At 40.7% G+C, this 27,235-nt stretch overlaps 1 protein-coding gene across 3 annotated transcripts in view; it reads left to right on the top strand.

The window, feature by feature from the left end:
- NRXN3 (neurexin 3) overlaps positions 1-27,235 on the top strand; it is a 1,687,603-nt gene that overhangs the window by 607,827 nt on the left and 1,052,541 nt on the right. For all 3 annotated transcript variants that reach the window (XM_065940342.1, XM_065940340.1, XM_065940341.1), the window contains 2 exons: positions 691-894; positions 6,892-6,918. In XM_065940342.1, coding sequence (XP_065796414.1) covers positions 691-894; positions 6,892-6,918 — 231 coding nt within the window. The remainder of the gene's footprint in view (positions 1-690; positions 895-6,891; positions 6,919-27,235) is intronic.

Genomic DNA, 27,235 nt, shown 5'->3' on the forward strand with positions numbered 1-27,235 from the left:
CCGCCAGGCCCCTCTGTCCTTGGGATTCTCCAGGCAAGAATCCTGGAGTGGGTTGCTATTTCCTTCTCCAGGGGATCTTCCCAAAGCAGAGATCGAACCCGGGTCTCCCACATTGCGGGCAGACACTTTACCCTCTGGGCCACCATGGTAGCCCAGAATCACAATCACTACCACCTGAATAATATTTTCACTTCTGCAGAATGACTTCACACCCGTTATTTCATTTGATGCCATTGGCGAGTCGGTGAGCGTGGTAGAGCAGGTACCAAGGCCACCAGATGTCCTTTGCAAAAGAGGAAATAGACCCTCAGCATTTACGGGCCTGTATCTAGCTTAAAAGTGGCAATGGGGATTGAGCAAATGCAAGCCCCCGTGTTAGTGGCTCAGTCGTGCCCACCTCTTTGAAGACCCATGGAATGCAGCCCGCCAGGCTCCTCTGTCCATGGGATTTTCCAGGCAAGGATACTGAGGTGGGTTGCCAGTTCCTTCTCCAGGGGATCTTCCTGACCCAGGGATCAAACCTGGGTCTCCTGCACTACAGGCGGATTCTTTCCCAGCTGAGCTACCAGGGAAGCTCCCAAACACAAGCCGCCTGTCTACAAAGTTGGCGCATCTCCATTCTACTCTGCTTACCCTGGAAGCGAGGCTGACATGCTTCCTCCTAACCATCTCTTCCTTTCTTCTCTGCAGAGGCGTCCATCCTGAGCTACGACGGCAGCATGTACATGAAGATCATCATGCCCATGGTCATGCACACCGAGGCAGAGGACGTGTCCTTCCGCTTCATGTCCCAGCGAGCTTACGGGCTGCTGGTGGCCACCACCTCCAGGGACTCTGCCGACACCCTGCGTCTGGAGCTGGATGGGGGGCGTGTCAAGCTCATGGTTAACCTAGGTATCGTATGGAGCACCCTCTGCCACTCTGTCTGGGCTTGTCTCCCCTTTCTTTTCCGGTTTTCATTGGTTTGACTGAATTCTTTGTTTGTTTCCTGAAAGTTAGCTGCTCACCTCTTGTTTAATAGACCAAGGATAAAAACCAACAGCAACAAACACCTTCTCCTTGTTTCTGCATGAGGTTTTTGATGTCAATTTCTGGTTTCTGACAGTGGTGGTATTTCTTTACTAGAAGATTCGTTTTCTAAGTTTCCTTTCTTGGTTTTTTGGAATCGTTTAGCTTTGTGTAAAACACGCTACTTTGGTCCATCTTTTGATCAATCCCATTCTCATTAAGTCCAGCTCCTTGGTCACCACTCAAAACAGTCAAAGTTAGAGAACGGGGCCAGGGCAGGAGATGGAAGCAAAATGTGAGGGTGTTGTTGGAGGGAACAAAGCCACGTGAGTGGGATGAGAAATGCATTGTTTGAAGCTCCACAAGGACCAATCACATGGGAAATTCTAGTGGCCTTGACAACACTACTATCTCCTTATACTTTCTCCTAGTAGGGAGGACAGGTCACATTGTTTCTGTGGTCCCATTGGGGGAAAATTCTCTGAGTTTAGAGTCTGACACATTGACGGACAGTGTGGCTCCCGATAGGTATCTCGTTCTTCCGTCCTGACATGCCTACCCTCATTCAGCAACCCTCTTTATAAAGATGATTAAGTCACGTTATTGCCAGTTACTCTGTTCTCATATACTACACATCAATTTTCCTTCATGTTGAAAAGTTGGCTGTTTCAAATTGTAACTTTATTGAGAAAGGACCTCTTCTTCTGCTGTAATTATTTATAATAATACTTTGGGAATTCCTCTTTTTATGGCCTCACATTCTGTTGGGCTACTGACCTTGACTGAATTCTAATCAATATGCTGTGGAAAGTGGGGACCTCTTGGTTTTTGGAAGGAAAAAAAGAAAAAACAATCTCTATTTCTGTTGATTCTACTCAAGAGAAAGTCAGTGCCTTGTGTTGACACAGCTGAGTTCAACCTTTCTAAGCCTATGATTGGTTTGAGGATGTTGAATATCCTTCCTAAAGATGTCAGTGGGATGGCTTGTCAGAGGTGTGGGGATGACATGGTGAACACATGTAGCAGATACAAGATGGTCCAGAATCCTAGATGGCCTGCTGGGAAGGTGGGAAATCCATACCAGTCTTATCTGCTGTCAGGCCAACTGGTTACACTTGAAAAGTGCCTATTCTACAATCCTAAAAATCTCTAGGACACAGAAGACTGTTTTGAGCAGTGGCTTGTTTAGTCGTGTCTCTTCTTTTTTTCCCATTTGCAGCTTTTACAATACTATGCCCTTTTTTTTTCCAACCACATTTGATTTCTGTTGTCAGCGTGTCTCCTGGTTTTTCCTTTGTGTACGTGTGTGTTTGGTTATTTTGGGTTTTGTTTTTTTCTCTTTTGCTGGATCTTTGTGAGTGTTCTTGAGTTTCCAGTCCTCCCCACCATCAGCCATGGTAAATCAAAAGATGGTATTCAACCCTTCAAAGGCCCCAAGCCTGCGGCCCGCATAGCAAACAGCCCTGAGAACAAGGTGTACTGAGCAGCCTCCAGGGGCCGGCATTCCCCTGTCCCCTCCACCTGCCCCTCCCTGCTCCTCCTCCCCACCCGAAGCCACCCAACCGGAGTGCATACCTGAAAACCAGCCCCCAGTGGCTGGCTGTCAGCTTCTCTGCAGAAGAAATTAAAACCGAGAACAAACCCTCCCCGAACCAAAATGAAAACAAATATGGCCTCCTACTTAGCTCCCAGAAAAGAGGGTTTAGCGTCAATTTTTAACCATCTATTTTAAGGTAAGAGAGAGCCAGAGACATAAATATTCAGCCCTTTGGGGTTCTAGGGAAATGCACATTGGCTTTAAGCAGATAACTCTTTTTTCTTTTCCATTTTAGGTGTTGTTTTGTAAGATTAAAAGGCCAAGTGGAGGGAGATAAAAGGGGATGATTCAGAAAGATGAGCAGTTTCTCTTTCTCTCCCTGTCTCTCTCTCTCTCCCTTTCTCTCTCTCTCTCTCTCTCTCTCTCACACACACACACACACACACACACACACACACACACACACACACGGAGTCATAGATTCCAGATGTATTACTAGAAGCATTATTTTTCCATTTTAAACTTTCATGAAAATCTGGGTGATGTGCATTGTTAAAAGACTCTGTTCTAGCCTCCTGGCTCCTCTCTGCACATGACCAGTGTACCTCCTCCTAGGTTGAGGCTTCTTCACAGGCAAAACAGAGTGAGTCTACCCTGGAGAGCACTGTGCTTCTTTAGAAACAATGGTGGCGTTTTTCTCTGAAGGGTATGGTTTACACAATTACTAGTTTGAATTACATAGCTTTCTTTCAACCATAACGTGGAAACTGAACTTAAATTCCTTGAAGTGTACGTACAAACTCCATACTCCTGCATTGTTTGAAGGTTCTGTTCCCCTCTCTGCCCAGGGTATACCCACCCCTTCATAAATGCTTTCTTTCTCCCAGTCATTGATTTGTTTACCCTTTTTTGATTATAATAGTAAACATCTCCAAACAGCATGTACGTTTATGTACAAAATTCCCATCACTAATTTTAGATGATCCCTCCCTCCATTTAAGTTATGTCTCTTTTCTAGCACAGGCACTAATGATATTCCAATTTATTTCAAATTGTTCACACATATAAGCTCATGACATACATGCCTGTATTTTTCTGCTTTAATGTATCTTCTAAATATCAAGGAGACTAGACTTTTCCAAGGGTCTTGCTTTTTGAAGATGGTCAGCTGTGGCAATAGCAGGCATGGACAGTGTCCAGCTAAATATAGCATTCTTTTTAAAGCTGTGAGGTTGACTATTGACCAATCATATTTTGATCTCTTAGTATTGAAAGCTATAATCACAATTTTAATATTATAGCATTTTTAAATATTTAAAAAACCTTATTTTAATCCCACAGTAAGTTTGTGAGATCAATCAGTTAAATGTTTTTATGACTGCGTGATAGACATGACACAAAGAAAATAGGTCACAGAGGTGGGACCACCCCTGTTTCTAAACCACTCGATCATCCTGGGTTATCCGTTACCTCCAGAGATCAATACTGTGGATCGATGATGTGACGGACTTGATGACTTCTGACTGCTTTCATGATGGTCACCTTTTACACATGCGCAGAAGGCGTCTTTTGCCTTACTGCTTGGTTTGAGTGGAGACACAAAGTCCGTCAGCATTGGTGCAGCCTCATTCACGGGCCTGTAGACTCCTCAGCAAGACGCAGGCCACCCTTCTTCAGGGGCGGAGGCTTGTAGGCAGTGTCATGCAGCTTGGTTAATTGCATTCAGAGTCTCCAGATGTTCTGTCTCGTTGGAAGCAGGAAAAGTAGGTCACAGAGGTGGGACTACCCGTGTTTCTAAACTACTCAGGCATCACGGGTTTTCTCTTACCCAAGCAGAGAAAATACTACTGTCTACTCTATCCATCACTGAAGGCCCACAGCTCCTAGAAACATTCATCTCTTCCTTGCTCAAACCAAAGCTCATCAGTATAGAAAATAACATTTCTCCTTTTTAACTAAAATCAAACAAACAAACAGAAAACTGAAACAGAATGAACAGCATACACACACGTCCACATCCCTCAAATCCATGCCAGGGCTCAGGCAGAGAGAGAACTTCAGCTGTTACTGGAGCTCTAAGGGAGATTGCCTTGCCAGGACAGTTCTTCTGATTCATTTTTCATTAAAACATGCATCCTCACTAGTAAGACCACCCTCTCAGACCCTATGAACAGGGGACTGGGGTAGATTTTTCTTCCCAAAAGCGTATGCTTCAAGTAAGGTAACAGATCATTCTCCACTTCTCAACTGAACATACCCAGCTGTTTGCTGTCTTGAAAGCTCCAAGTCCTCACACTGATTTAAAGACACCATTCAGTTTGTGGGACCATGTGGATGAACCCAGAAAGACAAGCCCGACCCAGCATCTCTGCCTAGATCAGGTCCTTGACAGAGATGAGATCCTCAGCGGCACAGAAACCCAAGCAGAAAGCCACTTCTTGTTTAAGGTTCTTGGGTTTGTTGCTTTAGGTTCCCTCTCCTTCTCTGAAGCGTGCCCACACACCTGCTTCCCCTGTCTTGAATCCACGAGGGAAGGGCGTTTCTCCGGAGTTGAGACCTCGCTTCTTCCCGCCCCCCCCTCCCCTCCCATCCCCACCAGGGGCATGGCCTCCTCTGCTGGCGATCGTACCCGATGCTCCAGGGCTGTTTGCCCCCACTTTTCTGTTGCGGTTGACGACACATGACAAACCTAACCGCATGAAACCAAACCCAGATTTTTCTCAAGAGATGTTCTGGGGAACAAATTAGCTTCCCGCCCCCACCTTCCTCAGGATGCTTGGGTGTTGTAAATTGCTCCTCTCTGGACTCACGTAGTTTTATTCTGCCCCGTCACTGGCCACTGGTTTCTTTCACACTGACTTGCTTAAAGTGATTTACTTTGGGACGTTTAAAAGGTGGCATTATCTTTCCATAAGCCGTCCAAAACTACTGGGTTAACTTTAGCTAGAAGAAAAGCACAGATTCTAGCTGTATTTTTTTCCCCTGTAATTTTCTTGCTTTCCTTGATTATTTTCCTTTTACCTTTTAATATCTGGCTTGAAACACATTCTTATGTGAATTCTGATCATCGTTAAAAAAACAAACTTAGGTTCAGGTGGGTAGCCTGCTAACAATGCACCTGAGACACGTCTCTGACCATTCTGCCCAATCACTTGCCCGGTAACTCCGCGCTCAACCTTCTGCGCTGTGTGTCCATGACTCCAAACAGACACTAACAAAAGGATAGATGCTCTGACCTCTGGCCCCAAATACCTTTTCTGGTGACCAGAACTGGAAAAAAATAGGCATCTTGTTATTCCATTTCCCCCCTACTTTTTTTTTAAAGGGATTTTCCCTCTCCAAGATGCAGGGTCACAGGATGGGATAGGTCGGATGTCAAAGGTGCCCAGGACCACCTCCCCATGCACTCAACTCGCCTTCTCCTCGAATGCTGTGGGCGCTTGATTCAGTCTGAGTATTCAGGCAGGAAGACGGAGATGGGCTCCATGAAGGGCTGGTCTGGGGGCCTTTGAAACCGCAGCGAAGACCCCAGTCAATTGGGCTGACATCATACAACTCCTTGTACCCAGCACCCAACCCCGCCTCTCTAAAATCTGGGATGGGTGTTTGTGCGGTTAGCGGTTTGCACGTGGCCATTTTATGACAGGAAATGACCAGGTGGTGTTAACCCTTTCCTTACCAGATGGCAAAGGCAAGTCTGCCTATGTGAATTTCTATCGCATTTGGGGCCTGACTTAAAGAGGGTGGAGGGAGTTTGGTTTCAGAAAAAGAGAAAGGGTTAAATACTGCCCTGAGAAACAAAATTTAAAAAAAATGATACACTATGTCAGACTGGTGATATTATCTTTGGAACATTAAAGCAAAAATTGTATTTTTGCTACTTTTAAAGAGCAATTTCAAGAAAGACCAATTATAGAGGGAACCAAAATATAACCTGCATTTGGTGGGGAAATTTTTGCAGTATTTTCCAAGTTTAACAAAATTAATATTTCAAAGTCTGGGTTTGAAATACTTTAATAATGATGAACAGTATTTTTGAAGGAAAAAAAAGAAGCATACTTGGTGTCTATCGTGGATATATATGTATACCAGTATATATCTCTATACATATGTGTATATATATGTGTGTGTGTGTATATATATATGTATCCGACTTTACGAAACAATATACTGTACATATACACCCACCCTTAAACTTGTGCCTACTGTATATATATATATATATAAAATGGCCACATTTTTTGCGTGTGTCTGTCCCCGGAAGGGTGGACTGATTGTTTTTGGATGTCTGCAGCTGTTACCTTGAAGGATGCAATTTCATCTTTCATTTATTTTTCCCCATCTAGACTGTATCAGGATAAACTGTAACTCCAGTAAGTTTTCCCTCAAGTTTCATTTTGTTCTTTAAAAAAGAAAACTGACTTTATTTTATTTACTGTTTTATGAGCTGTTTTTCGTTTGAATTATTTTATTTTTTTGACGATGGAGTTGGGGGGAACTGGGGTTGACACGCTGAAGGGCTGGGGTGATGGTTTGGGCTGAGTGTGGCCCGAGATGCGGTTTCTGGCTCAAGGCAGGTCCTCTCTTCTTTCCTTGCATTGGTTCTATATGCAGAAAAGGAGGAATGGGCACCTGGCTAATGAAATAGCTTGAGAATGAATTGAAATGGTAATTTGTTGTTTTGGGAAAATAACTCTCAGGGCTGGACAAAAAGTGTTAGAGCAACCACAATGCACTTCTCCACTACTGAAAGCTTCAGAAAATGAAAGCAAGGTTCATCACCCACAAGGTGGCTGCCAACTCTGACATTTCTCTCCTGGCATTGATTGCTGTAGGGTTGAACGTTTTGTTTTGTTCTTTGTAGGAGGGTGGGCACAGCATTCTTTTTGATAATAATACAACATTTTAACCAAAGACTTGATTGAGATGCCTTCATTTTAACCAAAGACTTGAGATGTATTCTAGTTCTTCTGAATAAAGAGTGGCAGATCATTATTTTTACCTTATCCTATTTAAACATTCCACCTTTTGAAGAAGGATCTTAATGAGGAACGGGCTGAATACTACTCACACGTTTCTTCCTTCGTCTGAGAAATGCACATTGAGTCATGAAGTAGGAGAATAGGAGGAGAAAGAGGAAAGATGGATGTGAAGAATAGGACCAGATGATAAGAGGAAGAAAGTAAGAAATATACTTTTAAGTCCTACAGCATGTTATATAGGTAAGGCAATTAAGTAATAATTAAACAACTTGGGTAATCCGTTAGGGTGATTAGCTACAAAAGGCAGTCCCAGCATTTCAGTGGCTCAACAGAAGAGACTTCATTCTTGTTCAGTCAAAGTCTAAAGCCAGCTGAGCACCTCTCCTGGTCAGCTTTCTTCGAAGAAATAACTCAGGCTCTAAGATTCTTTGATGACTTGGGTTCAACAATCTGGAGTTATTTCTTTACTTCCAGTTGTACCCACAGGGAAGAGAGAGAGAGCTTGGGTGATTCAGTTCAGTTCAGTCACTCAGTCATGTCTAACTCTTTGTGACCCCATGAACCACAGCACGCCAGGCCTCCCTGTCCATCACGAACTCCTGGAGTCCGCCCAAACCCATGTCCATTGAGTCCGTGATGCCATCCAACCATCTCCTCCTCTGTCGTCCCCTTCTCCTCCTGCCCTCAATCTTTCCCAGCATCAAGGTCTTTTCAAATGAGTCAGCTCTTCGCATCAGGTGGCCTAATTATTGGAGTTAAAAATGCCATACATTCCTTCTGTTCATATTTTGTGAGATGTAGTTCCATCTTAAACTCAAAGGAAGCTGAGAAATACAGTCTCTGTGTGAAGCAGGAAGACAAATTTGGATTGATGAAGCATCTCAGTTCAGTCACTCAGTCATGTCCAATTCTTTGTGACCCCATGGACTGCAGCACACCAGGCTTCCCTGTCCATCACCAACTCCTGGAGCTTGCTCCAACTCATGTCTGTCGAGTCAGTGATGCCGACCTGACATTACCAACTCGATGAAGTGTCAAGCACATATATTTCTCAGTATTATCTCCTCATTTTTTGCTTCTTTCCTTGCTAGTTTGTTTCTGTAGGAACAAACTGAAAAAAAGGAAGTAATTGTTTACATTTCATTTACTTGTTAATCTCATCCTTTAAAAAATTTTAAAGGCGTTAACTGGTTTAACCTTCTTTCTTCGGAGATAAACTATTAAGATGACCAACTAATAAAGCCCAAGTTCATTTCTTAGAGACAAATGTTCTATACAAATGAACAACAAAAAGAAATGTTAAAAAAAAAAAAAAGATCAATATAAACAACAACTTCTTAAAGTAGAGTGCTTTCTGCTTGTCTTGGCATCACTTTCAGTTAATTTAAGCAACGTCCTATTTTGCTGTGTTTAAACATTTCTAATTAGCCAGAAATTTCTCATGATATTTAGATCATTACAAGTCTAATTGAAACATCCATTTTCTCCAAAGGCTGGCATTTTCTCTTTCTTTAAGTAGCTTTATTGAGATATAATTTCTATACCACAAAATTCATCCATTGTAAGTCTGCAATTCAGCGATTTTTTTTTAATTGAATTTCTAGGGTTGTCCAAATATCACCATAGTCACATCCTTAGAACATTTCCAGCACTCCCCAAATTTCTCTTATGTCCTTTTGCAGTTAATCCTTGTGCATTCCCATAGTCCTACACAGCTCTTGATCTGCTTTTGGCTCTAGAATTCTGTCTTTCCTGGACATTTTATATAAATTGAATCATATAGAATGTAGTCCTCTGTGTTTGGACTTCTTAAATAATATAGTGTAGCTATGGAAATTTTTGTCTTTTCATTTTGCCTTAGTTTCCAGAAGGAACTAAAATGAAAGCTGAGCATGAAGGTAGAAAACCTCATCCAAAGTTGAAGCTGGCATCTTCTGGCTTCAGAGACTTGTTTGCAGAACAGAGAGCCAAGGGAGCGCTTTGATCAGGATGTCAGGGCCTGCTTTTTGTGTTCTAGTCAGACTTTATCTTACATTTAATTCCTTATATTCCATCTATTTAGCCATGGAGAGTCATCACAAGACAAGTTCCTGGGTTCTTTCTCCTGGGAAGATGATGATGATTCTACAGATGTCAGCAGATTTCCTAAGCCTGATAAAAGATTTTCTATTCAGAGTCACTAAAACCAGCATTGAGAGGAAATGCACACAGAGAAAGATGTGGTTCCAACTTTGATCACAGAATAGAAACAGTAAGACTGGTTTAAATCAATATTTAGATAAAGAGGCAAGACTGGACTTTGAAAATTTGATTTTGAATTCTCATGATAAATCTGTAACATACTAAGGAGGTTTCTTTTGATGGAAGCATCAGAGAAATAACACATAGTGTTTGCTCCTTACACCCAGGCTGAATAGAAACACACACACACAGAGACACAAGTTCTTCATACTAATCTAAGATCTTTCGTACTAAGATGGGTAGATATGTACCCAGGATAATGTAGCGTTATAACGTAAATGTGATGCATTTTCTTGAAGTTAATTTTAATCGTTGATTTGGAATAAATACTTGAAACCAAAGTGAAACGATGCAGAAGAATGAAAATAAACATAAACCTTATTTAATATGTAAATCTTCTTTTATGTTTTAAGAAAAAGGATAAGAATTCAAAGACATATAATTTTTATTGTGTATTTTATTTTATTGTGTATCTTCTCTATTCCATTCCCAGCTTTAATGGCACTTGAGTGGAAAAGTTTGAGAAGATTGCACAGCTAAATGCCAAGGTAAAACAGATAAAGGGGACAAGAACTTAACCCCTCTTTTTAACATACATGATGTCAGAATGCATAGTTCAATCTGTTACAGAGTCTTAAGTTGTTTCTGTAATAGGTGTGCAGATCCTGTCTCTTACACAGGTTTTCACACTAATAGTATAAGAAATAAGATTGATTTCCAGCTGAGGGTGAGGAGGAGAGGGTCTCTTCTTGACCCTGAGATCCAGCTGCCCTTTCAATAGCAGTCTTAAGGGGTAATGGCTCAAGTTTCAAAACAAAAAAAATTTTTTTTTCTCTTGAAGTGACACAGTAAATTAAACTTTAACCAAGTTTAAATATAAGTTCATAAGCTCTTCCAATATTTCTTTTTAGAATTCCCGTCCTTAAAGAAATCAGGTAAAATGCTGAATGACATTAGCAGTTTTTTTTTTTTAATCTGCCTCAAAATATTGTTTGTTCAGGGCAATGACTACCTCCAAAGGTCTGTGTGACTGTCTTTTTAACAGAGAGAAAACATGAAAAACAAGGACCGTCTTCCAATGTGAAGAGAAAGCCACGGAACATGGTTGAGGGCAGTGGTCTCCAGACAAAAAGCCTTTCCCTTTGGCTTTGCTGCCTGGCGCTTCTGTCAGTAACTGACCCAGCTCCCTGACGAGGGTTTCCAAGCAGCAGAAACAATCCGGTTCTCTGCCTGTCTGCCTTTCCTACCTTCTCTTTTCCGGTACTTTGTCTTCCCATTACTCATTCCAAATCTTTACTAGCCCTGCTTTCCCAATCCTGCAAGAACACCACACCATAAATTCTCCTCCAGCTGCTGTCACTAAACATTAATAGAGAGCGTGCCAATCAAAGTCTTTGGTTGAACTGGGGACATGTCTGGGTTTGATAGCGTCATCCGACAGGGATATTTAAAATGAAGTAGTAAGGAAATTTCCAGCCTAGAATTGGCTGTAACATTGCCGAAGAGCACCGGAGTTGGCAGTCATCACGGTGGATTGAACCCCAGGGTGCCCTCGAGCACGGCTGGAGAAAACAGGGCTGCTTTCTGGGAATTTCTGGAGGAAGTCACCATCCCCGTGGTCCCCGTTCCGTGAGGCTGGCTGTACCTAAGAGGCACGTGGTTCTGAAAACAGGTATGAGCTTCTTATTGGTTTCGTGGGTGTTTGCTTGGATGAAAGTCTGTAAAATGGTTCATGGCCTGTAACCTCGTCTGATTGGGACTCTGGCCTCCAGTTTCCTAACGCCTCCTTCATCCCATCCCTTGTGAGTCCTGTGTTGTCTGAATGAATGCAGTGGCTTCATTTGGATTAAATATGAGTGTAGCATGAATGAATATGTGTGTTCTGCTAAGTCACTTCAGTCGTGTCTGACTCTTTGCAACGCTCTGGACTGTAGCCCACCAGGCTCCTCTGTCCATGGGATTCTCTGGGCGAGGATTCTGGAGTGGGTTGCCATGCCCTCCTGCGGGGGACCTTCCCAACCCAGGGACTGAATCCGCATCTGTTACATCTCCTGCCTTTGCAGGCAGGTTCTTTACCACTAGCGCCACTTGGGAAGTCCAGCATGAAAGAGTATAGTGAACACAGATTAATGAATACCAATCCCCCCCCTCTTTTTTTTTCAATCTTTCTCTCTCAAAGGCTAATTCCTCTGTGATCACTTTCCCATTCTTTCTGAAAAGGGGGGCATCTATCACATAAAAATTGTGAATTCCTTGCATATGCCTGATTATTTAGGTATATGTAGACCTCCCCCTAGTTGCTTTCAAATTGAAGACTTACTGATTTATCTGTTACAAGGTTAATTTTCTCTTCTTCAACATAGAGAAGAAAGAAACAATGTCATGCAAAAATATACTGACCTGAAATCACTGAAGCATCATGTGTAGTCATTTGTATCTTCTATAATCTTGTCTACTTCCCACAGACTGAGCCTGGTGTCTTTGAATCACAGAGACACACAATAATATAAGATCTGAAAGAAAATAGCATCACAAGGATATGGTGTCTCCAAATCATATCTCTGGAAACTACTAGTATTATCAACACTAAGTATTCCTTCTCTTGCACCTGCTCACCTATCACCTGTTTTTTGTTTTCCACCTTTGCTTCTCAGCCTTGGTTTCCAAGCAGACTCAATGCCAGTATTTTGGCAAAGTCAACAAGGTGTGGGTAGTTTTGCTTCATTTAGGCATGGCTTGGTGAACTGCAGTTTATTACACTTGACTTCTGGTTTTCTTCTCTTTTTCTCTGTCTTCCCTGCCTAGGTACCAGAATAAATGGCATCATCTTTAGGCCTGGTTTATCTAGAAATCCCAGAGCTGACTTGCTTAGCTCATCCCTTTAACTCAAATACTTACCTCACCCCAGCCAGGAAGGCTAACCTCTTCACTCTTAAAAGTTTTCTCAGAGGGAAACTGTGGAGTCTTTTTGGTATCCATTCCAAGGTTTGGATCACCTTTGCTGTGAGCCTGACCATACTGCTTTTCTCAGTAGAGTTTTAATGGAGATGGAAAAATCACAAAGCAGAATCTTATATACAGTAATGTGTTATTATCTATCAAACTATCGACATCACATCTGAGACTTTCTATTTCTATAATAAATGGTTATACTGTACTTCAGCATTCATCAAAACCTGAGTTTTAAAAGATAACACATAATTTTGTTTCTCTTTGGAAGGTTTTATGTTTCTTGTGACATATAAAACACCTCGTGTGCAAGTTTATTAACAGTATCAATAGTAGGCAGATTTGAGTATGTCCATAGGCTGCTTCCTAAATATTTAATAGCAAACTCTTAATAAATATTCAGAGTGCATTTATTTTAAAATAGTTTAAAAGTTGTACAGGGAACAAAAGGCAGTGTTGCAAAAATTCTCCCTCGTATCCCTAATTCTAGTCCCCGAGCTTTTAGGTGCAAGTTAAATTATCGGTGCTTTAACATTTTTTCAGAGGCAATCTATATGACTGTAAAATGTTACTATCGTGTTCGCCATAGTAATTACCATAGTTATTACCACAGTCTCCCCTCCTCTTTGTCTTCCTTCTCCTTAGCACAATGGTAACACGTTTTTCTGAATCTTGCCTTTTTTAACCAGAAAATGTCTTAGGGACTATTCCCTCTAGGAATGAAAAGATCTACTTTGTTCTCTTCAGTAGTCACATAATGTCACCTTTTGTGGAGGTATTATATTTGATTAAATCAGTACCTTACTGATACATGTTCAGATTTTTCTCAACTTTTTACCTCTCCTAAAAGTGAGAAAATGTATGCTCGTGTTCACTAGTCTTTGAGTGCGTGTACAGCAACGTCTATTAGTTAAATCCTTAAAGGTAAAGTTACTAGGTCAACAGATAAGTATGTAACAAAAATATTGATAGATATTGCCAAATTGCATTCCCAAGAGGTTGTCCAGATTTTTATCACGCTTGCCAAATACTTCATATCATCAAAATTTTATTCATTTTCTCCACCTAGCTTTTTACAATATTGTTGTCACATATTCAAGCAATAACCCATTGCCCCTTACATATCTTTACCTTTCATTCTTTTACTTCTTCAGATACATGCAAGGACAAATGGCATTCAAAGTCTTGATGACCATTTATACCAGAAATATTTTAATGGAAATCTGCTGTAGCAGCATTTGATAATATACTAATCTTTTTTTTTCTTAGTAAACAGGGATGTTGTAGAAAAGTGGTGGTATATTACAGTTGTTTTGTGTTATTTTCTTCCTGTATTCTTGTTTGTCTATGTTGAAATCCCAGCAAAGAGAGGCACTTAAGTACCATTACAAAGAGCAAGAAGGACTCTGGAGCCGAATAGCCTGGGCTCAGCCTTTTCTTTCTATACCGCTAATGAACTATGTACCTGTGGACAATTTACTTTAACCCTCAGTTGTAAAATGAGCATGATTATTGTACCTACATCTTTGAGTAAGAGCAGAAGCTAAACGAGTGGTGTTGATGAGGATGACTAATCCTATCAGTGTATACTCCTGTAATAAATAGGTGATCTTTTTTGTTGAAGATATTCTACTTTATTCAAGCCATCTCCTACTTTATTTTTTGTCCTGTTACATTTTCTTATGGGTGTGTAATTGCACTACAATCTTGTGTTAGTTTCTGCTGTGTGATAGAAAAGATGATCTGTTGAGAACTGTTTTTGTTCAAGAATAGATACCTATGTGTTCTTTTATATACATATATATATAATTTTATTCATTTATTTGTGTCTATGCCAGTTGTCGCTGGGCAGGCTTTTCTCTAGCTGCGGAGGCCAGGCGTTGCTCTTGATTGTGGTGCCTGGGCTTCTCTCTGTGGAGCACAGACTTTAGGGCATGCAGGCTTCAGTATTCGCGGTGTGTGGGGTCCATAGTTGCTGTTCCCAGGCTCTAGAGCTCAGGCTCAATAGTTGAGGTGCACAGGCTTAGTTGTTCCACAGCGTGTGGGATCTTCCCAGTCCAGGGCAGATGGAACTTACGTCTCCTGCATTGGCCGGTGGACTATTTACCACTGAGCTACCAGGGAATCCCCGAATGTTTTCTTGAAACCATTCTTGGCAGCTTAATAGATGCCTGTGAAATGCATATCTTACTTCCTTTAGTCTATTACTCAGGGAGATAATAAACTCAAGTTCATCAGAGTTGGATTGGATTCTGCATCAGTAACATTACTAATACTGTTGATGAGACCATCATTTTGGGTTCCTCACCCCCATAGTGCATGATGATAAAGAAATACTTGATGTTAATCCAGAACTAACGAAAATATTTTGGCTTCATGAGTTCTTCTGTGTTTGTTTTGGGGTTTATGATGCTATTTTAATAAAAGCTTAATAGTGTTCTACAGTGAAAATATTATCTTTTCAAGTGCACAGATATGATTCAATGATATCATATTTGTGACTTTAATATCTTCTAATATCTATTTGTATAATCTAAACAGGAACTAAAATAAAATAGAGTCAGAGAAGGAAGAGCTTTTGTAGCAAGGATCCAGACTTCTGGCTAAGAACATTACTGTCTGCTGGGCTTCCCTGGCACATTTTCCTGTATCATGGCTTTAAAAGTCATCAGATTCATTCAGACTATTAAGAGAAAGGAGGGCCAGTTCACAAAAAGGAGAAGAGAGTCATCTTCTTCTTCGGAGATCTTGTATTTTGATTCCAGCCAGTTTGTTGAAGCATGGCATATGTCCTATTTTTGTTTTGTTAAGAGATTCACCTGTGCACCTTTGGGTAATTGAAATTACACATATGCCATACAAAGGCTGATGGTTCACGTCTTATCGGATCCGTGCATGATGCCTTGAGAAGTGGAAACTTAACGACCATTTAGCAGTTAGCATTACGGTGCCATCCATCCCAGCTTCCTTTGAGAACAGGTTCGGGGAGACAGACAGAGAAGAAGCTTCTTCTCTTTTAGCTCAGTCTCCTTCTCTGTGATTTCAGACTGATCCTTGCACTCTAGTATCAAATCTATCACCGTTTGGTTTGTTTTTCTCTTACCTACAGTGAGTTCCTGGTATGGAAAAGTCCACTTAAAAAAGTATTTTAACCTTTGTAATTCATCTGGCTTTTAAAAAGATAAAGAGATTGGGATCAAGCACCCAATTAAAGAGTAGGCAGAAGTGAAATTGAGGCATTCAATTATAGATAAGTGTTTTCCCAAGAAGACTGTGTTTTGTCTCATCAAAGAAAGGAGCAGAGGAAATAGCAAAGGAGATGGAAAAGCAAAGGAGTTAAAAACACACGACCTCACAAAGTATATAGGTATAAGCAAAGTTGACAGTTATTGAATTCTAGGAAAGGTTGATAAATAGAGGGGTAAGGGGTTTCCCTGGGGGCCCAGTGGCGCCTTGTTCCCAACGCGGAGGGTGGGGGGGTGGCGCTGAATTAAATCCCTGGTCTGAGAACTAGACCCCACGTGCTGCAGCTAAGGGTCTGTGTGCTACAACTAAAGATCCTGCATGCTGCAACTAAGGCCCAGCATAGCCACATAAATACATAAATATTTTAAAAATACTAAAAACAATAAAGGGGTAAAACCTCTATTGTAACATTCTAAAAATAAGCAAACAAGATACCAGTTTAAGAATAATCTGTTGTGAACTGTCAGGCAAGAACAGCCATATATAAACTCCTAGAACTGTTTCCCAATCACAGTTCAAGCCACTAAACTGTATTAAATTAGTGTACATAGTTTAGAGATATATACATGTTCTGTTCTAAATCTCTTCAGTCATGTCCCACTCTGTGTTCCGATGGACCGTAGCCTGCCAGGTTCCTCTGTCCATGGGACTCTACAGGCAAGAATACTGGAGTGGGTGGCCATGCCCTCCTCCAGGGGATCTTCCTAACCCAGGGATTGAACCCGAGTTTCTTACATCTTCTGCTTTGGCAGGTGCGTTCTGGGGGGCCCGGAGATACATACATACATGTAGTGATACCTTATGTTCGCACAACCTAAAAATTTTTATGGCCACTGTTGGATTTGCATGACCTAAAACTACCTTGGATGTAGTGTATATTCAAACAATACTAAGTCCCTGAGGTAATAAATTGAACCTACTCCTTTCCCTTAATTTATTATTTATACAAATACTCTTAGGAATTGATACAGAGATACAGGCCCTAAAAACAAATTACAACTTTTTGTTTTGTCGTCATTCTAAAGGGAAGAAAGTTAACTGAAAAGTGAATTTGTTCTTTTTTCCCTAATAATCTGAAAGAATAAATATTTCTCTGAAAAGCAAGGAATTATAGGCAAAATGAGGGTCATGAATTCTGTTTGGCTAGGTTGTGGTTGGAGTCAGAATTTCATGAAGGAAGATGAATGCCTATCAGTAAATATTACATGTTGTCACTCTTTATTCATTTATTCAGTGAACATTTATTGCCAGTTATCTGGGTCCAGGTGTTGATGTCAGTTTTAGGGATTTATACTATGGATTTCCAAGGGACATACAGTAGGGATCCTCATAGCCTAGGCACATCCCCAGTTTCCTCCCATTTTCTGTTTCTCTTAGATTCATGGAAACTCGGACATATGTATCTTTAAAATTCAGATCAACTTCTCATAGATTTCATCAGCAGTGGTTCATTGCAGTATTCTGTTCAACATAACTGTTCTTTTTTTCATGATGTATATATATATTTCACTTAGTAGTGAAATAGTTATAATAATCTATGTCTTCCTGAATGATAATGTAGTAGAAGAATGTTAAAAGGCATATGTCCTAAAGAGAGACAAAAGTTAATAGAGATCATATCCACTGAAGCAAATCCTTCTAATGGTTATGAGTTCAGGGTCCTCCAAAGAGGCCTATTGGGTGCGCGAATCACTCAGCCGTGTCCGACTCCTTTGCAACCCCATGGACTGTGGCCACCAGGCTCCTTCTGTCCTTGGGAAAGGGATTTCCCAGGCAAGAATACTGGAGTAGGTTGCCATTTCCTACCCTAGGAGATCTTCCTGACTGAGGGATTAAACCTGCATCTCCTGCTTTGGCAGGCAGGTTGTTTACCACTGCACCATCTGGGAAGCCCGGTTAAAATATCAACATATCACAAATGGGGAAGCCAAGGCTTGTGGAAAGTGCATGCATTGTTCAAGGCCTCAGGGTGATTAGTGGCAGGCATAAGTCTTCAAAAAATTTGATTATCTAATTCTTAATCAAATGAGCACTGTTCATCACCCACATTGCAGCCTTTTAATGATGACATGGAAGAAGAAGGGGATGACAGAGGATGAGATGGTTGGATGGCATCACCAACTTGATGGACGTGAGTTTGAGCAAGCTCCGGGAGTTGGTGATGGACAGGGAGGCCTGGCGTGCTGCAGTCCATGGAGTCGCAAAGAGTCAGATACAACTGAGCAACTGAACTGAATGATGACACAAACATTATTTTCTTCAGAATTAAAAAGTTGGAGGCACTGAAAAGGTACCACGTTAGGAAGGATATTATGGCCTAAACTCTAGCTTGTGGGGTGTAACAGCATTATGAGTAGACTGAAAGTCTAGGAGATGATGGAAATGAAGTCAGTGGCACCCACAGGTGTGGGCAGGATGAAATCTAAAGCAATAAGCATAGGGGGCTATGCCTCTGTCCTTGAGAAAATAAAAAGAAAATTAGAAATCCTCAAGATGGAGAGAGGAAAGCCTATTTCCTTTGAATGGTTTTCCTGACAGTCCATCAGGAAGGTCTTTTCCTTCCTTCCCTTCTCAGAACCCGAGGAGAAGGAACTATCCCGCTGACCAAGAGGAGGATGCCCCCACGAGCAGGATGGTGAGAGCAGCAGAGAGAAGGCAGAGTGGGAGCAGAGTGGTGGATGATGACGACAAAGGTGTGCAAGACAGGCAAAGCCCGAGAGAAAGGACACACGAGTCTTTGCAGTGGTGTAGTGTGAGAGGAGTGTGTTTTATTGCTGTAGAAAACTTCTGTATCTTTCCAACCTCACAAAGAAAAAGAGAGCACAGTGGAAGATGGATAAAGATAATATGGTGAGGCCATCGGACTAGGGGATGCCTAGAGAAGGCTTGCCGTCTCCTTGTGAGAAGAAACTGATGGTTGAAATTAACCAGTGAACCAGTGAAGTCGCTCAGTCGTGTCCGACTCCCTATGATCCCATGGACTGTAGCCCACCAGGCTTCTCCATCCGTGGAATTTTCCAGGCAAGAGTACTGGAGTGGATTGCCATTTCCTTCTCCAGGGGATCTTCCTGACTCTTTGCGACCCCATGGACCACACAGTCCATGGAATTCTCCAGGCCACAGTACTGGAGGGGGTAGCCTTTCCCTTCTCCAGGGGATCTTCCCAACCCAGGGATTGATCCCAGGTCTCCCACATTGCAGGTGGATTCTTTACCAACTGAGTCACCAGGAAAGCCCAGTTGACATTGACGTCACCCTGTATAGCTGTCAGCAGTTGGAATGTTTACCTGATTCACTGATGGTGATTTATAAGCAAGCTCCCTTTTTGATAAAGTATCCAATTAAAAAAAAATTGCTAATTGTTAGAAAAGCTAGTTGTTTTGTTACCCTAGTGACTAGGTAAATGCCCAGACATTTATGATTGATTTTTCCACACACGTACATACCTGGTAGAATGAGAATCTCATGACTGACATGAAAATTGAACACCAAGTGAAGACACAGCTCCATTATTTACCCTCCACAAAGCTTCCCTGGACCCTATTCCTCCTTTTTTGCAACAAATAATGGATGCTTCTAAGTCCGTATACAAGAGAATTTGCAATACAAAGTTAAAAATCTTTTGCTATTGTTATATAATGTGATTGACTTCACAGATGGTTACTAGTTACAGTAAAAATGATAGCCAAGATTGAGTGTTTTTCTGCATGCCAGGCACCAAGATGAGCAGTTTGTTTGCATGATCTTGTTTAATGTTCACCACAGTCTTATGAGGTGTTATTATCCTCATTTTAGAACTGAGACTTAATCGTATGAAACGCTTTGCCCGGTCTCACATTCAGTATATGTGTGCTTACTCGCTCAGTCGTGTCCGATTCTTTGCGAGCCCATGGACATTAGCCCACCAGGCTCTTCTGTCCATGGAATTCTCCAGGGAAGAATACTGGAGTGGGTTGCCATCCCTTCTCCAGGGGATCTTCCCAACCCAGGTATCGAACCCAGGTCTCCCGCATTGCAGGCGGATTCTTTACCATCTGAGCCACCAGGGAAGCCCCACATTCAGCATATCTGACTCTAAAGCTGTGCTCCTCACCACAGCACATACTGCTTCTCCTGCTCAGATGCTCGAATGAATTCAGTCTCTCTCTGTCCAGGACAAGAGCTAATGGTTCCCATGAAAGATGCTGCATCTAGTCACTAGTAAGTCCTATTTCTTTAGCTTGTCTTTCTGTAACCTTGACCTTTCCAGAGTTAGCCTTCCTCAGTTCAGCTTTATAGGCATATTCGAGTCCCATTCCTGCTTAATTCTATGACTGAAGTGTATTTGGCATTTAGGGATGCCTAGAGGATGAATTAGGAATTATCACAGACAGTGGGATGACTAAGGAGAAGGCAGTGTTGGAATGCCATAACTGCTAATTGCTGAGCCATCCTCCATGCCTAGTTTCACGTCATTGGGTTTATAATTAATTCAATAAATGTACATTAATGCCAACAATACGTCTATCACTGTTCTAGACAGTAAAGATACAATGACGGTGCTATCTTAAGAAGTACAATGTTAGTTGGTATTCCCTGTCTTTTGTCTCTTTCCGTTAGACCCTAGTGCTGTAATCTCAGCAAACAGATTATGCATTCCTGAATTCCCCAAGCTCTCTTATACTTCTGTTTCTGCATCTGTGCTTTACCTTATGCACTGGGTACCATTCTCTCTGCATCTCCATCACCCGCTGCTTCTCATCCTTCATGACAGCTCAGGGGTCACCACTCGTGTGACGCCTTCCCTTCCCTAGGCGTGGCTGGATTTCTTCATCTCTGAGAGCACCCTGAATGCATGTCTTTCAGAAGTCTCATCACAGTTGTGTTGCTTTATTTGCTTATATGTGCATCTCTCAAACCAATTTCTGGATTCCTCACAGTTTAGGAAAATGTCCTGTTCGTCATTGTATCTTTACTGTCTAGCACAGTGCTAGACATATAGTTGGCGTTAATGCACATTTATTGAATTCATAATTATAAACCTAATGACTTGAAACTTGGGATGACAAGAGAAATCTCCACAGATGAATACATATTTCTTCATAAGAGGAAAGTTGTCCCATAATTACACAGAGGGAAATAGCAGCAGATCCCATTAGATTATCAAGGGTTACCATGATATAGGGTCTTTGTCCAAGTACAAATCCTTAGTAATATTACTGTGTTAGAAGGCTAACATTTAACATGAGGAAACATGATTTCAAAGTGATCTGACTCTTCTTTTACCTACACGATTGTTCAAAGAAGCATCAAAAGCAGAAATTACTTTTGGGCAGTATTGTTTTGTACACGTCAAACTGAGTAGATTCTATGTCTTACTCACTCTGGATAGAAATATATATCCTGTGTTATTTTTATTGGCCTCTTTCAGGTCAATAAACTTCAGACTGATCCTGAAGAGAATGAGGAAGATTACTCACAACAGGTAAACAAAACAAGCAACAACAGCATAAGTGGCCGAATTTCCAGGTGGAGAGAAAGGAAGTTTCAGGTTTGGTTACACCTGCTCGGCTTCTCATTAGCCCTTTCCCTGAGGCAGTTTCTTCGAGTCATCCTTATGAGTAGCAATAGCTATAGCATCATTTGATGAAGAAGAAAATAACTGAATGCAAGCCTTGCTCCCAGTCACGTGGTTTCCATCCCAGTGTCTAAACAGGCACCGAAACCCACAGTCACTGCTGTGGCCCTCACGTCTCACAGCCTGGATTGCTCGTTGATCATTCGAACTTACAACAATAGAAGCATCAGGAACCCCAGGCCTCCTGGGTAATTGCCTAACCTCTGAGATTTTTCAAAGGAAATTGCTCCTTTTGTAAAATATTTCACAGGAGGACAGGAATCAGTGTTTGAAGAATCTGTGTGCTCAGGATAGCTTTAATGGAGCAGCTGGTGTAGATTCTTGTGTGAAATGAATTCAGGGCTTTTTGTCTCACTCCCAGTAATGTAGAGGATCCTCCTCTACCAGACTCACAGGGATCGAGTGGTCAGTTTAATGCCAAAGAGGTTAAGCTGGCCCTGATAAAGTTGAGTGCTACAGGTGCCATGCATTTGTTTGCCCATGAAGAAATACATACAGAAGAAGCAGAAACAACACAAGTGGGCCAGTATTTAATGGGCATTTATTTTGGGCCAAGTAATATTTTCAGTTGTTACATACATTATATCCTGTAATCCCATCATAATTATATGCAGTTGGCAGGGCCATCTATATAATTTGTGGAGCCTAGTGCAGAATGAAAATGCGAACCCTCTATTCAAAAAGCAAGAAAGAAGCTTTCCTTTTTCTTTCAGTCTCTTTCTCTCCACCTGGCATGGTGTTTTTCCTTCTCCTTTTTTAATTTGCCATCTGATGTGCTCCCTCAAGTATGAGGATACCTACAGGGCGAGTGCAGATCCTCACAGGCACCCAAGACTCCACCCCATGGCTCTGCAAGGTGTTGGGCAGAAAATAGTAAGAGCTGCTTGCTAGGTGGAGGCAGAAAAGGGGGGTGTGAAGTGCACCATTGGGGTGAAGACTGTGCATGAATGAAGGCTCCCTTTTAATGTCACTTATCAAACATAAATTCAAAGATAACATTGTTAGGAATTTTAAGACAGCAGCTGAAAAGCACTGAGCCCCAAACGCATGGGGCTCTGTGTGACTGTACTGGTTGCCTGCTTGTTAAGCTGGCCCTGGAAATAGATAAAATTATTATTGGAATTTTACAGCTGAGGAAACTTCAATTAATCAGAAAGAAGCTTTGTTTTCTTGGCATAACTGTCCACCATATAATTACTAAAACACGGTATACCTATTATAGACAACTTGGCTTGTTCTAAATTTTGGCAGACTTTTAACACCACATCTTGTAAATCCTAATTGCTCCTGGCTGGCTTTGCTCGTGGCCAGAGACAAATTATGAATCATATTAACTATCCTTCCTAGAGACGTTTGCACAATGGCATACAACAGTCCGTCACTTTTTTCCTGGCTAATGGAACCATGCATTATTTTTCAGTGTCAGTGTTTAAAGACTAGAGTCTTCAGTGTAATTGTGTTAGTAAAAAATCAGTTCTTCCTGACTGGCCTTGATTGGTGGCCACACATGCCCACACTATGGTGACGTCACTTCCTTTTACCAAGGATTACCTTCCTCTGATGCCCAGTTGTGAATGGAAGATCAAACTACCTTTATTTATCTACTTTATTATTATTATTATTTATTGAAAGTCAGCCTTTAAAAGCCTAAATTACCATTTTGTGGCTCTGGTGGATCATCAGTACATAGAGAACAGAATTTGGACATTATTGCAGTGTACCATTGTTGTGGAAATCCCTTGGACTAAATGAGAAAGAGAAAAGAGAACCGTTCTAGGAGTAATTGACTATTTGCCATCTTTAGAACCATGCTCCTGGTGCCTTGGTTTTAAATTTGTTATTCTCTGTTCACCTTTACCTAATTTAAGATCAATCAAGTAAATCCCCTTCAGTGGGAATGGATGATGAGAAAACTATCAGGTCCCATCAGAATATTTTAAAGGAAAAGCTCTGTCCTTTCCAACAAATACCACAGAATCTTTGGAACAGAACAGAGCAAATTGGTTTCAAGTTAATGAAAGTGAAACGCTTGCTGTGGTTATAATGACAGCCATTCCTGAGGGCCACCAAGCTGTACTATCTTTCCGTGTCTTTCTGAAAAGAATAATCTATGTTGGCTTCCACTGAGCAGCCGTTACTGGCTTGCCTTGCCTCAGTCTTCCCTGTTGTTAGGCGTTTGGTGGTGGGAGCTGACATCCTGAGCTATTTGGCTGTCTCAGCCTCATGACCAGCTCTTACTCAAAACGATGTCGGGGAGAAAGACAGCATCCCTTCAGGGATGGAAGCTGGCTTTCCTGTAACATCTGTATTCATGGAAGAGAAGCATCTTCTGTTGCATGTCACAACATACTTAGTTGTGTCTGATATTATTGTCACTGCCTTTGAAGGCACACGGTCACTGTGCTGGGAGTAGTAGTATCCTTCCACTCAGATTCTTTTGTTCAGAGATCTGGTTTACTTGGACCCTCTGTATCCAGACTGATGGTTTATGTCACAATTACCTACATGTAGCAAGTGCTTATTGGTGAGGATGTCATCAGTTTTTTATATGATTATATGTTGGTCTCACTTTCTGTTCTAAATGACCACCTCATTTATAGTTCAGTTATTATTGATCCAAGTGCAGGTGTTGTAGTCACTAAGTCATGTCCAACTCTTGTGACCCCATGGACTGGGGGGCTGCCAGGCTCCTCTGTCCATGGGGTTCTCCAGGCAAGAATACTGGAGTGGCTTGCCATTTCCTTCTCCAGGGGATCTTCCTGACCCAGGGACAGATTGGTTCACTGTTTCTATAAATGGCCAAATAGTGAATATTTTAGGCTTATGAACCTAGCAGTCTCTGTCACAACAACTCACTTCTGTCACGACTGTTTTGCCAAGATAGTGCAAAGGCTTCCCTAGACAACACATAAGCTAATAGGCAAGGCTGAGTTCCAGCAAAATGTTATTTATTATTGATAAAAGAGGCAGCAGACCAGATTTGAACCAAGGGCCATCGTTTGCCAATCCCTGAACTAGGGCTGAGACAGAGGTACACTTGTAGAAACTGTATTTGGGAAGTAGACTGAGCTATCTGAGATTTCAAATGGTAGGGCAAAGGGAAGTTTGAAAAGCTATCCATTTAAATAGATTTTTATTATAGATTCTGGTGATGCAGTGCTAAACAAGGCCAATGCCCTTATGTCATGAGGTTTGCATTCTGTTTGAGTTGTTTGTGAATGTGTATATCTAAATTAGTTCAGAGAGTGCAAAATGCAATAAATAAAGTTTACAGGGTAAAGTATATGCCTGGAAGTGGGAGGAAGGACAGCTTTAGGTAGGACTGTCCTGGAAGCCTTTCTGAGGAAATGATATTTGAAACTTGAATGATGAGAAGGATCCAGTTTTGGGAAAGTTTAGGGAAAGAACCTTCTGTGCAGAGGCATTCACAAAGGTTAAGGGCTTATGAAAGGAAAATATCTGGTGTGTTTGAGGATCAGGGAGACATCACTGTGGTTAAATTGTGGCAGTGGGAAAAGGACTCTGTCTCTGTCTTTAACTGTCTTCATTAGAATGACCTATAGTCACAATTTCTCAAGTTAAGGAACTCATCTTGTAATTCACAGCACTTTTTGCCTTATTCTTGTTTGATTCCTTGGGGGAGGCAAAGTCATAGGTATATAGAATAAGTGTTTGTTATCAAAGTATAATTTTTAAAAATTCAAACCCACAGTTACTAGAAGAAAGCCAGTGAATCCAGTTGAGAAATAGTTCAATTGGCATTTGAACCATATTTAAAGAAATGGTGAAACCAGGATATTAGTAATAAGACTTGTGGAGTTAAAAAAAAGCCATGCATCAGTTTTGTAGGTCTAATCATTTGGGCAATATTGACGATTTCTCCATAGTTGCTGGTGTTTGATTGGGTAATTGGATAAAACAGCTCAACAGTTGGTGGTTTCAGTGCCTAAATGTTTCAGACTCACTAGTTGATTGGACTCTGTAGACTGGGAAAAAACCTTATCATACCCTAATATAATCAAATCGGTTTGTTTCACAGAAAATACTGCATCTGCTCTTGTGCTATATAGTCATTTTGTGATACTTTTTGAAAATATATATATATATTTTTTGTGTGTGAAAAAATATTTTTAATCCATTATTGTTTGGGGCTGTAAAATGCTTATCTAAGGAGAATTGTTTGTTATCTAAATAAAATGCCTTGAGTTAGTTTGACTCAAAATCAAGTCCTTTGCCACAATCAAGTGGAATTTGAGGAAATGGTTCTAAAAGAATTAAGGTAAGCTCAGAGAAGTTAATTAGAATGTCTTACCTTGAAAGACAAGTTAGTTTTCCAGGCAGTGGTGTTTGTTAACAGTGCTTCAGATGAATGCTAAAGAGTTCTGTGTTCTGATAAGAATTATTAGAATTGACTAAAACACTATGAGCAGTAACCTATTACAATTTCAGACGGCCAGAGGGAGAAGTCATTCTGAATTAATGAAAACATATGTCATGAATTTTTTTAAGAAAAACAATTCCTTTCAAAAAGATGTTTTAACTAGATGGAGATATGTGTGTGTATGTGTGTGTGTTGTATACTTTCATCCTAACAAATGATTTTAGGGAATATATAAGCCTGACTTATTAGTGCCATTTCAGTTGATTAAAATATTTCTTCCAAGTTACTTAGCATGTTTATAATTATTTTACTTTGAAAGAAGATAAATAGGCTCAGCAAAATTGGTCTGATATCTTAGTTGGCTTCACATAGCTTTTTTTTTTTTTTCTTGGATTCTATAAAGGAACATTTACCTAAATTCTGTTGCAAATTCTAAATTTGTGTTTGATTCTGAATTAATGAGGTTTATTGAAGGTAGAAGTCTAAATACAGTATCTCCACTAACATAGTATAGGATTTCCAAAAGTTAATTGGTGAGGAGAATGAAGGTAAGAGATTATATTTTGTAACAAGGGGTGTTTTTTTCTATTTTGTCTTAGCACAAGATATTGTAAGGATTAAAAAATAATAATTTAGATCAGAATTAAAATATTCACTTTTTCTTGGTGTTTCATATGTGTAACTAGAATTAGACAAAATATTAAAGAAAATTATTTAGCAATAAAATAGCGTTTGGAGGTTCCATTTAATTTTTTCCTTTTTCTACGAGGATATAATGTATTCCTTTAAGTGTCCTGAATCTCTTCCTTGGGAGTTGGCAGCAGCAACTATTATAAAGGGAACACTTTGAAATATAGATCATAATCACATCTAGTGCCATATCCATCAGAGTTTCCATTTATATAGCACATTCAACTTCATTCATCTGACAACGATGAAATAATGCTACTTTAGTCATCTGTGGGGTTTTATTGAATATCATCAAATGCTTAGCAAATATTTAAAGCATTTCACATATTCTTACAACCAGGAATCACATATTGAAGAATAATTCTTGGTTTGGGAACTTTAATGGGATGAAAACTGAGAAATATGCATGACACCGAACTCGAATAGGCTGATAACTTTACCAAGTGGCCTGATACTTTCTATAGAAAAAAAAGTAGAAATAATTATTTTTCCTCTAAACCATTTGCCAGGGAAGGTGACTTATTTTTGTGGCTAAAGCTGTTAATGAGGCTTAGACTTCTGGTTTCCAATATATAGCAAGAAGC

This window comes from Muntiacus reevesi, chromosome 7 (assembly GCF_963930625.1).
Source record: "Muntiacus reevesi chromosome 7, mMunRee1.1, whole genome shotgun sequence".
Taxonomy (NCBI): Eukaryota; Metazoa; Chordata; class Mammalia; order Artiodactyla; family Cervidae; genus Muntiacus; species Muntiacus reevesi.